The following is a 13070-nucleotide window of genomic DNA, read 5'->3' as shown; positions in this document are numbered from 1 at the left end:
GTCTGCCTGTGTCAAGAGTGAATTATTGTTCCTTGATGGGTTTTTTTTGGTTTTTTTCATAATACGATATATTGATAACAACGACGCAACATTTTCTTGATATCACAAAGTCTGCCTCGATACAATTTTGTTTCAATGTAATTCAGGGGTTAGGGTTAGTCTGACACATTCGGTTACATTTATGTCAACTCACAAAAAGAATCTGAAATATGATTTGCCGGTTTTATCACTGGGCTCTGTAGGAAGGAGGTGCACTTGGACAGAAATCAGGGACACAGACGTGCCATGGGAATTTCAAAATAAAGGCGTTTCTTAAAGATGATGTGTAAAGTATTCACTTTGCAACGACGATACTGGATCGTTGATCATTGAATTGATATCGATGTAATCGTTACATCCGTACTGACTTGGAGAAGTGTCATACAATGTCCAGACCGTCCAGACGGTGGTTTCTAACAAAAGTTGCAATTAAGTTGCATTATGGGAAACGTATGATCCAGTGTTTTTGGAGTTTGACCCATACTATAAATCAGGGGGTGTCATTGTCTGCTGCTTTAGTTACAAGCCCTACAACTTTATGGAAGTAAAATACTAAATTGTTTCCTTCCTTCAGTGTCTTTTCATCTTTTCAACATTTTTTCAATGTTTTCGCCCCAGTCTGTGCCACCGGGGGTCAGTTTATGTCCGTTGTAGAGACGTTACGAATCGCTTTGTACAGTTGAAGGTTTTTTGCCGTCTCTGTCTGTGTAGCCTGTTCAGTCTTCTGGGTTGCTGTTTATTATTAGAAGAGCGGCGTTTCTATTAATTTGTCCTTTTACATCAATGAGGGTAACAGAAGCAACCCTCCGTGTAATGCAGCACAGTTCAACAACACCACAAACTACAGCCTCCAAAATAACAAAATAACTCTGAAACAGTTTGAACAATAACTGAACATTATAAGCTTCTTTAAGGAGTGTTGCATTAGACAGCATTATTTTCAGCCTAATGTACGTAATAAACTGGCAACCTTGTGTATATTTTAAGGAGAGATTAAGCCCTACAAAAAAGCGGACTTGGCTGTTAACAATAGGTCTTAGTTGCAGTTTCCGATTTTATTTTTAGTTTGAATTTCCATCCTGCATCAGTATCACTAACACACGGAGAGATGTGTAATCAGTGAAAACTTTCCACTGATTCTATTTTAAACGTCAACCTATAACCTCTTCTCTGACTCATCCGCACTGTATGCCCACTCTGAAAACTAAACCTGAAACTAAAATGTTCCAAATGACGTGTGAATGTCTGCAAGTACACCGGCACTCTACGTTATGGCAAAACGGACACGGACAGACGGACTCCAATCAACTGATGAGCTGAAGTGTGTTTGTGAGGGTCTGTATGAAAGCTGAGCTTGAGTTGTGTAAAGCTGCTACAACTAGTTTGTTGTCTCTGCTTTCAAAAACTCAGGATAGGTACTTAACCTAGTAGCACCAAAGAGCAGTCAAATAAAGAGCCAGATATTTCCCTCAAGAGGTGGTGGAGACCAAAACAGAGTTCAAAGAGAATGGACCCCCTAATTTTTTCTAATTTTAAGTCGCTAAAATTGTTCGAATAGTTTTTTCCCCTTATCGATCTACTCTCAAAGCCCGATAATGACAAAGAGAAAACTAAACAGAACAAAGGATTTTTGAAATTCTTGCAAATTCATAAACAACTGCAATGTCATATTTGACATATGTGTTGCACTTAAAAATTACAGCTCGGTTATAACATGATAATAATAATAATAAATTTTATTTGTATTTCACTTTACATTTTTTTTTTTTAAATGTCAAAGTGCTACAGGCATGATAATGGTGGCGTAATAGTTTGATAGTTTGAAATGTAAAATATGCACAAGGCATTAACTTAACAGTATCAAATGCGTGTAGTCGAAAGTAATCAGAAATTAAATAGAAATGTTAGTTTAGCATTTTGCGAAAGGTTTTTCCAGGTTCCAAGTCGGCATTAAACATGTGTGTACAGTATTATCTTGAAATGAAAGGGAATGTAAACTGTGACAATACATTTTATCACATGACTGCCTGTTTATTTTATAATGTGGTACCTGTACTGTGTAGGTTATAATCAATTACAATGTATAACCTAGTTGTCTTTTACAGGTCACCAAAGTTGTTTGTGTTTGTGTGTTTGTGTGTGTTTGTGTGTGTTTGTGTGCGTGCGTGTGTGTGTTAAGTATCAAATTCTTCCTTTTATAGAAACCAGAGCTTCGGCTTCCTCTGTTCTACAACCTGACTCCTTGCTGAGGTTCAGGTACACTCACACTCTCTCACACACACACACACACACACACACACACACACACACACACACACACACACATACACACTTGTATATAGAGAGAAGCACACATTGTATATATGGATGCACAGGGACATTGCATTCCCTTTTCAGCATCTTGGCCATGAAACATTCAGCAGCAGACTTGTCTGATCAGCAGTATGCTGTCTGGTCATAGGGCCCCTGGTCTCTGATCTTACTGTCCACAACACAAACACACACACACACACACACACACACACACACACACACACACACACACACACACACACACACACATGGCCAGCTCTCTGTTGTCAGTACAAGTAAAAGTGCTAGCTTTTTAACTCAGTTAAGAACGTGGTGAGAGACTCCCAAACAACTCATGTGTAAGTTCATTGATTGTCTCCTGTAATTCATATAGGTGAGCATTATTCTTTCCAGAGTTTTCCTCTCAGGAAATTGTTCTCCTTATCTCTATGCCCCCAAATTGCCAGGCCCCGTCGGGTTGCAGTCAGCGCAGCTGGTCCATCATTCCATCCCCTCTTTTCTCGTGCTCAATGCACTCTTGTTTGAAAAGTCAAGTTCTGACTGGGTTTTTGACTGCAGTAAGTGCAATTTTTGTCGGACACACGCTTTGTGGCACGTTTTCCAGTTATTATTTCGGGAATTTACAGAGCCGTCATCTCCACATTTGGAGAAAGTTACAAGCTGTTTAACAGCAGCAAATCATAGCTCGAGGTCCACACGCTGTAGCTCCCGAAAAGGAGGCAGGATATGAGATTAGGAGCATAAGCTATTGCCTCTCAACATGGCAACGGCGGAGCTGGCGGCTCACAGCTAACAATGCTAACAGGGCTAACAGCAAAAAGTATACGGCAACTTGCTGACGGAACTAACGGTGTTCACTTGAGGGGGAACCGGAGGGTGGGGGCTACGCTTGAAGGTCGGGAAGGTCAGGTATCAGCTGTAACCACCGTATGAGTGCAGTGCGGAGCAGGGATAACAACACACAGAGGGAGAGTGACTTCATTCATTCTATTACTCCACTGTATCTTTACACAGCAAATAGTTGTTTGCTGCTATATTAATGCTCTGAATTTTGTATGTTGTTTCTTTGATGCATTAGCCTGAAAGACTTGGTGGCACAATAGTTAGCACTGTTGCACAGCAAGAGGGTTTGCAAGTTGGAGTCTGCTGGCCTGCCTTGGACCCTTATGTTCTCCTGCCTCTCTGTGAGTTTTCTACGGGTGCTCGGGTTTCCTCCTTCAGTCCAAAGATATGCAAGTTACCATGTAAAAGCTACGTATCTGTGGCGCAACCTCCAAAACTATTCAGTAAAGGTTTGGTCTAAAGGCAACATATGAGTATAGTACAAGTAATGGCCTCCTACACAAACACACCTTTGCATTTCAGAACAGTCTTGGTTATTTCAGGAGAGATCTTTAGTGTGGCTGTCAGTGCCCTTGTCACTGGTTTGAAGGGGGCGGGGCTCAGGTTTTAGCAGCATTTTAATCCAAATCTGATGATGTTGTTGGTTTGTTTGGCTACTATTTTTAAGAGTTGTTCTCTTGTTGCACAGATGCTTGTTTTTTTAACCTTTGTTTTTGCTTTGTTATTCATTAATATTCAATACAAGATTTGAGTGCCCGGTCACAATTGTTTTATCAATGATTTCTTAAAACTTTATTGCACATTTAAGAAGGAAATTCACAAAAACAGGAAGGAACAGCTGTAATTTCATGAATTTAGACATTCATTTAGTTAAGTATCAAAATGCTTGTTAATAGCTTTTCAGTATGTTAATTTGTGTGACTTTTTCTTCATTAAGCAAACACATTTATTTATCAAGCAGATGAAAAATGTTATTGGTTTTATCAATAAATTACATTAAAATACAACAAACACGCTGCGTTAAAAAGCAAATCCTTGTGGAGAGGAGGAGGATAAGAGGAGCAGGCAGCTCAACAAAATTGAAATCCTTAAGTCTTTCGAGAGGATCTGAGGGAAAATAGTCAGTCTTTGATTTGGAGACAGAAAGGGACCAAAACATTAAATATAAAGAATGACAGGAGTAAATCAAAGTTCCACTCTGGTGAACAGCCACACAAAAAAACACTCAGGGCCCACTTTAGAAATGGTAGTTTAAGTCATTTTTGGCATTAAAAAATTCTTGAGAAAGAGAGAGAGATCATGCCATCCTCTCCTTTCGGGCCGCAAGTCAGGTGAACATTGTCCTCCAACATCCTCGGTCACACGGCTATCTGTCTAAATATGAGTGAACTTTTCCATTGGAGGGCTGATGATCTCACATGTAAGAGTTGTAACATGGGTGGGTAGTAGTCGACTCGGGCTCGTGGGTCAGCCCACCCGTTTTATGCTGCGTTTGTGTCTGAGACAACCGGGGGCGCACTTCTTCTCCGACTTGGTGCCGGGCGACACAGGGGCCGGAGCTGCAGAACCCTGCTTCCTGTTTAGAGAAAGAGAGAAACCAGACACACCGGCAGATAAATGAGAGGAGGAAGTGTGATTGAGTGTTTGTTCTGGCAGTGACACAAGAGTATTTAATTATTAACCGCAGACTCCTGTGGCCTCGAAACCACTGGTGTGATCACAGTCCAGTTTGTAGCGGCCGAGACCGGCACAAATTATTATCCTCCCTCAATGCATCAATAATGTAATAACAGTATTCAGCTTGATGGACGCTTGTCAACTCAGAGCCATTACCCCAGAAGAATCAATGTTTTTTAAAACGACAACACCGACTACAACATAAGTACACTGAACTAAACATTACAAGCCTAGGTTTCAGCTTCCACATCTATACTGATCACTTTGGATTGTGTTCATAGTGGTGTAAATAGAAGTTGTATTGACATTGTTTGTGTAACAAAAGAAAAAATGTGTCGAACTCCAAAATTGGGCCGCTTGTTAATACGGCACCCTTTATAAAGAATTAATAAGCGGTAACAATGGGTTTATTAATACTTAATTAATCATGTATGAATGCTTAAGAAGAAAACATTTAGCGTTGCTAGATTGTGAAAACAATATTACTGATAGGATGTACCGTTTGCAAAATGATGTGGCCCAATATCCATTTATTCATTACTTATGAAGCATTTATTAATGATTACTGACATTTATAGCTGCATTATTATTAAAATAAAAAGATAAACATCAGCCATAAATTATTTTTACAACCTGGAAACCCTAAATGTGTTCTTGTTATCAGTGGTTGATAGTCTTTAAAGCATCGGTAAATAATTTATTAACTATTTATAAACAGCTGTTTATAAAGGGTGCATACATAGAGTGGTTCCCAAATGTTCCCAAAATGGTAGTAAAGTATATTATAATATGCCTTTCCTGATATTGCATTTCTACCTTTTGACCATCAGAGAGGTAAACATTACATTTCTGTGCTGATTAATGTGTCTTTGGGCAACAAAACATTATCCACAGATTATACCGTTTGTAGCCACGGTAGCCAGCTACTATCGGTCTGGCAATGTTGGTGGGTCGATTGGTCCACGACTTTGGGCCAGACAGAAATATCTTGACAACTATTTGGTGTATTGCAATGGAATTTGGTACACGTGTTTACCACTAACACACAAACGTTAGCATGTTAACATGCTATGCTAAGATGGTAAACATGATGACACTAAGCACTATGTATAAAAATTTGTATCAACAGATGCTTACGTCAATTACTGCACCAGTTATTGGCTACAAGTCAGAGGTCACTGCAGTAGAGATGTTCCTCACCTGGCGGCGGCAGCGGCGGCAGCGGCGGCGGCGGCCTCTCTGTTCCTGACCTGCTTCATCACCTTCAGCATGCGACAGATCTGTCTCAGGCTCATCCTCGGAGCGTGGCATGCCAGGCGGGGCCGCGGGGCAAAGCGAGGGCCCCGCTGTGTGAAGAGTAGCAGATAGTTGACCCGTCCGGGTCCTCTGCCAAACAGCTGCAGGGGCTGAACACTGGCATAGCAGGATGCGAACTGGGAGAGAGAGAGGTGAGACGTTTGCCTTATTTCAGATCGATTAGACACGGACATACATGTACATACATGCACATACATATTGTATGCAGATATACAATACATCCACGTGCAAACACATACATTCACTCACACAGTACATACTGTAATTAGCCAATATTAAATGAGGGAGCTGTTGCCATGGGCTTTGTCTTCCAGACTGAATTCCCACTTCGTGGACACAGAAATAGGGTCAAGCAAAAATAACATTATTTAAATTTTAAGATTATTTTGGAGATTCAAGTAGTAATTCTTTTTACAACTTTTCTCATGACGTTAATCCCCAAATTCTATTTTCTCAAAATTCTAACTTTAAAAGCATGATGCCTTAATTCTTTTTCCATGTCGACCTAATGTTCTTGTGCACAAACTAACAACCTACGAATGAAACAAACACCTTAACATATATTTAAAACGAATAATGTACTTACAGTACATGTGCAGTGTAATGCACTGATATGTGTTACTGCCCAAATGAACATGGTGGTAAACCCTGAGTGTGCACAGTGCTGCCTCTTTACACCACACATTTGTTACCTCACAAATTAATTTGACCACTGGTGCATCATGGGATGTACTGATTATTATTTAATCACAAATTGCTATTATTAGCCTCCCGTTACGTTAAATCTACTGGAGCATAATAGATACTGTAGCTGGATACGGTCCCTGCGGTCCAATAGAATGGGGCCATGTGAACAGCTCCAGTCTCAGCTGTGTGCCGCTGTCTTTCACACTTCAAATGTTACACTCCGACACACACACACACACACACACACACACACACATCACATCATTTTAATTAGTGTATGAGCCGCTGTCTTCCTCTTGCAGACTTGATCATCCTCTCAATCAGAAACCCAAGACACACACACACACACACACACACACACACACACACACACACACACACACACACACACACACAAAGGAACGATCACACAAAGAGAATTCAATTGATTCAGATTAATTTACAGCACCGACACTTGATCGTGCAGATTTGCCCACCAACAGTTGTTTACTCATGCATGCCCACGCACACGCACGTGCACGCGCACACACAGACACACACATGGACACAACAGCTGATTTAGTAAGTTTAACTTTTCAAGCAAAGAGAAAACAATACCTTTGATCATATCCAATATCAATATCACTATTACATTTGACAAATTCAACTTGAGTACAAGTATGAAAATACCTCTCGTAGAGGTAAGTTTGTATACTTTAAGCCCTGTAGGTCACTTGCACTGAGTTTACTTGCTGATAGTGTCTAACACCTCAAGTCACACAGCGTTGCATCGCTCTGCACAAATGACACAGCACTTAATAGCAGAGATGAGACACTAGTTTGACAAAAGTTTGAGATACACACACACATACAAACACACACAACCCAACTTCTATACTTCTGAGGACACTTATTGACAATGCATTTACTAGCCCCTTACCTTTACCTAGTCTGAAGTCTGAACCCTGTCTCAAAATGTCCTCAGTTTTCAAGTATGTCCTCTCTATCGAGGTCTAAAAAACTAAAATCGGTTCTCAGAAAGATAAATTTAGAAGTACACACACACACACACACACACACACACACACACACACACACACAGCACATAGATACTTACAGGGACGACAGTAGCCATGGAGGAGGGTTTATGCTCTGTGGTAGAGAAATGATCATCGCAATGGAAATCGTTGCCTTCTTATACATGTTGACATCACCAGGCCGGACGATGGGCCAATCATTCTTTAGAAGACAAAATAACCCTGCCTACTTCTGACATCACCACAGTGAAAACACACACGCAAACACACACACACACACACACACACACACACACACATTTTTCCTCAGGTTACATGACATTTACACGCAGTCTATTATTGAGGACTCTTTTGTTATGCGAGGAATATTTAGAAGCAGCTGTAACTCAAGGAATGGGGGGGGGGGTAAAATAGGGGAGCATGATAACTGATAGAGGAAGAGAGACAGGAGAGGGACTTTGAGGATGTCAAGAAAGAAGAGAGATGTGACAAAAAGGAGGTATGACGGAGAGGGGGGGGGACAAAACAAAGAGGAGGGGAAGTGGGCGTCACACAGTGTAAGGTGACGTGCCAGAACAATGTGATGCATCGGTGCGTTACGTGTCGTCAATCAGTACAATATCACACATCACTGACGGGAAGAGACAACAAACGTGAGACGCACTCTCCCGCTGATGTTTTGTCTAGTTTGTAAAGGAAACAGGAGAGGGGTCGAACTGCCGACACACACCAAGTCTGATCATTCAAACTCATTGTCTCAACACATTATTCAAATACACTGGACTTGGCTTTTAATTGTGTTAAGATACTCAACGATAGGCAAAACAATGATGCACAAGATCTCGAGTTGCAACTGTGGATTTTTTTTAGATTTGAATATTCTCCTCCAAGAGGATAGTGCGATTGGTCGCATGTGTCTGTGCGTCCGTGAGTGCGTGAGCGAGTGTGCAGCTCTGTGTCTGTCCCGGCTAACGTCGCATTCTGCTGCAGAAAACGACAAAGTATTTTGTGTGGCCAGTTATGGCTCAAGGACCTCTCGTGGTTGCGGTGACTCACACTTCACTCAAAATACCTTTTATTGCCCGTTTTATATGACTGCCTGCTGACTCCTCACTCACACTCACTAGTGATAACGCAGCCGAGTGCATCGCCAATCCCTAGCCTCATGTGTGTGGCTGTTAGGCTGGCCACACAGCGGCTGGACTTTAGATGAGGGAGGACTGACACAGAGATTATGTGCAAACCAACCAGGTGTTTATTTCACCGACAAAAACAACAAAGACATGGCACAGCGCTTTACATGTTGGACCACAAGCAGCATGTGGTCTTGGCAGCAACAGACTAGATTGAATATGGCAGCCTTATATAGCCTGCCACCAACGAGAACCTCCACCCCACTACAAGATAGGTAACTATACCCCTTACCTGAAAATACAATTACCTAAACTACAACACAAACATTAAAATGGATTCCTAACATCCTACGGTCAAGTATCCATATGATCTCTCTGGTGGTTACACATCATCAGAGAGATCATATATGGCTCGAACAGGGAATTCAAGTTCACTACCACCCCTCTATTAATTAATACATGGTATCTCCCAGAACTATAAAATGGCACTCATGTACCCTGGGGACTCTTTTGGTCAAACACCCTGGAGAGGAGATACAGCAGAGGTAAGTGATTTGAATATGCATGTTACTTGACAGCACTATCAACAACACTTTGTATTCAATCCTTTCGGTAAAGATAACCAAACCAATAATATGTTTGTATCTCCAGGCCCGACCTTCAACCTGGGAACATATCAGAACCACGACAGTACAATAAAACATTCAAAACAGTCCACAAATGCTAGTAATGGAGAGGGTCTTCATTACTGTGGCTATCAGCTAACAACTAGCTTAGCTACCGGTACATTTCCACCACTGAGCCCCTTGCTAAGGGGACAGACAGCATGACAGCACAGTCAAGGTTAAACTCACTAAATCAAGATTAAGAGCATGGCTACAACGAAAGCTAATCAAAAATGTGAAAAATATGAATTCCCCAAAAAATGTGGCTGGACCTTGGCTGGCCACTCTTTCCAGGAAAATGCATCCTCATTATCATTTTTTTAAATGGTCATTTCAAAATAATTATAATATAATCATTTTTAAATAATCATTTTTAAATCATTAAAAAATGCCACTTGCCTCTATTGTCTCTTATATTGTCTCTAACACAGGGAACACTGTGCCCAATGCATTTTTTTTCCCTGTAGTATTAAGTATTAAACCTGTTTCCACAAATACAAAGCTAAGAATGAGAAGCGTTTGTGAGGTTTTCTGAGGACCACTAAAGTGCTGCTCTCTTTCTCCCGGCCACCTCTCACTCGTCAGCTCGTTGGGTTCCACCATCACTTGGGTGTTGAATCGTCTGCAGAAAAATAAACCATAAAATGAGATTATGTGATTTGTTTCATGTAATGTTTCACTAACTCTCTCACTGCCTCTCTGCTGCTGTCTCTTTCATATCCTCCACACATCACCCATCACTACCTGCAGCCTACACTGTGGCGCTGCTCTGCCCTCTGCTGTTTACTGCACCACTATAATCATATTTGATATTGAATGCTTGTGTAAAGTATTTTACTGCATGACTGGTGTTGCATGCTGATGCCAACAGGGAAGTGAATGAGTATAGTGCTTAAAGGTACTTCTAATGCTTTATAATATATAGAACTGTATAACTACAGATATAAGCACTTGTAACAAATCCATATTTTGTAACGATAATCATAACACGTTATAAAGCATTTTGTAATGACTTCATAATATACTATATAATATATGACATACTTCATAAGTGCTGGTCACTCAAGGATCAAATTATATTTGAGACTTTTTCGAAGGAGTCACTTTTGTTGATGAAACATTTACAAAAAAGAAACAATTACAGCTAAAAGTAAAGTAGAACGTGTTTCCATATTTTGAGTTAGAGTGAGTTCCGTTATATTAGTGAAATGAAAAATGTCCATAATTCAGGTGTTCGTCATCAAAAAAGTCAATTTCTGTTACTACCTGTTAAACAAGTTAATTAGTCTTACAGTTTTTTTGTGTTATTCTTGGATTTATATATACGTTTCTCTCTATACATATAGCAAACAATAACCACTTAGTCACTTATATCCAGCTTGTAATGTAATGTGTCTGCCTGTATCTCAGGAAGTACATCACTTCACTTAAAGCAGACAAGGACCAAGCAGAATAATCACATTCTAACGCATTACAGCAGTTATTACAATGCATTGTAAAATGATTGTACAACTACAACGATAGGAATTGAAAACAATGCCATTGAGCGACCAACAATTATGAAGTATTGCGATACTTAACCTAACAAGTCATTATAAAATGCTTTAAGATATATTATGATGGTTGTCATAATGCATTATGAGTATATGAGTGATTACAACTATAATTATACAGTGTCATTAGCAGATTATAACGCATTACAAGTATATTTGCAATGCGGGCGTCATATAGAAAGTGCTTCCACATCTTGAGAAATTGCGATGACTCCTCATACTGGTATCTAAAGTGTCTTTTTAGGTAATGTGCTCTGATATTAATGTGTTGAACTGTGAGAGATGTGTTGTTCATGGCTAAATAAAATAAAACCATCGACAGCTTAATAGTAACGTCTAAACCATTTTATAAAACTGATAAATTTGATAGTAAACTTTTAAAATGATTGCAGGACAACTAGAAACTCCTCACTGATTTTCTAACTAACCTGACATAAGAAATTGACGTCGCTTTGTCCACCGTGGTTTTTGACGGCACATCGCATGTTCACCAATACACACAGGACGGCGCTCGTGCACAAGTGCTGGATCTTGACTCCTAAATGCTGCTAGTTGCGCAGTCAAAAGTGTTTTTCATCGGCAACAATAGAATACTGTTGGAATGTGTTTCCTACGGCACAGTTTTATACGTCAGGTCTGTAGTTATTATCTTAATTATATAATAATATGAATGGTAATAATAATAATAGTAACAACAAGCCTCCACGCTAACCATCCCAAAGCACTGCCCTTTCAAACTTGGATGATATCGAAAATTCGCATATTATTACTATATTATATTTTCTTGTATTAATTGGGGATCACCTGCAGAATGCAGTATTTCCGACAACACGTGAATGCCTCAGATGAGCTCATCTGTCAGGTCAAGATAACGCTGCCTTAGAGAGATGCGTAAACAAAAACACGCCCTCTGATTTTAAGAGAAAGTATACCCAGATGTACGCTACACTTGATCGCATACCTTCAAAATATGAGTAACTAATTCTGTCTGTAAAAGGAACATTTTAGTTTTGAAGAAGATACACGAACCCGGCAGTGGTCAGAGTGCGCAACATTATTGTGTTGTGTTGAGGAACTGCTATACAAAGGTCGGGTTTATGTTAACTGCAATGTTTATTTAGATGTAACCGAATTTTTATTTTAGACCTTAAATTCCTTCCCCTAAGGGCATATATCTTATCTTACTGATCAGGAAGTGATGACAGGTTACATGACAGTTGTTATGTTTAATGCCACTCTTTATTTTAATGTCAATTTGAAGAATCCACGTTCTATGTTAATTTGTTTATAGAATATAATTTAATTATAAGATTGTTATCAGTTTGCTTTTCAAATCAGATTTGAGGTTTGGACTATCTTCACTGTCGCTCCGAGAGTTTTTTTCAAAGCAACAGGTGCGTCTGAATGTGATGCTGCATTCAGGGAACATGTAGGAATCGTGTACCCATATAGTCTTACATAAAACTCGTCCTTTCTCAGCTTTGAGGTGGATGATAGTGTTTGAGACAGCTAACCTTTGTTTACGAAACAAGAGCGACCCTCCAGGGAAGCAATATTATTTAGACGTTTCAAGTTTCGAAACAACTGTAGGCTGCTGTGACTGTCAATAGTTTCGTATCTACGATCTTTTCGGAGTGTATGAACGCCTCACAGACCCCGCCTCTCGTGGATAGTTGGGAGTTTTAGTGCCCCCGGGTGTCAACGGAGAAGTTGAACTCTCAGACGAGCAGTCAGGTCTTTGGCCCTCCGAGGAGGTCTCTGTGCTCCCCTCCCTGTGTTCAGTTGTTCGGTTCAGGTGGACGCCAGTCTCGCATGTCCACTGTCAGT

At 40.2% G+C, this 13070-nt stretch overlaps 1 protein-coding gene across 1 annotated transcript in view; it reads left to right on the top strand.

Annotated features, from left to right (window-relative positions):
* The first annotated feature begins 12778 nt into the window (after positions 1-12778).
* fa2h (fatty acid 2-hydroxylase) overlaps positions 12779-13070 on the top strand; it is a 31058-nt gene continuing 30766 nt past the window's right edge. The window contains exon 1 of the mRNA XM_068711622.1: positions 12779-13070. This exon is cut by the window's right edge and continues 282 nt beyond it. Coding sequence (XP_068567723.1) covers positions 13056-13070 — 15 coding nt within the window. The 5' untranslated portion in view covers positions 12779-13055.

This window comes from Cebidichthys violaceus, unplaced genomic scaffold (assembly GCF_023349555.1).
Source record: "Cebidichthys violaceus isolate CVI_PGR_0920_01 unplaced genomic scaffold, fCebVio1.0.p SCAF_164, whole genome shotgun sequence".
Lineage (NCBI taxonomy): Eukaryota > Metazoa > Chordata > Actinopteri > Perciformes > Stichaeidae > Cebidichthys > Cebidichthys violaceus.
Note: the sequence above shows the minus strand (reverse complement) of the source record. Positions and strands in the feature narration are given on the sequence as shown.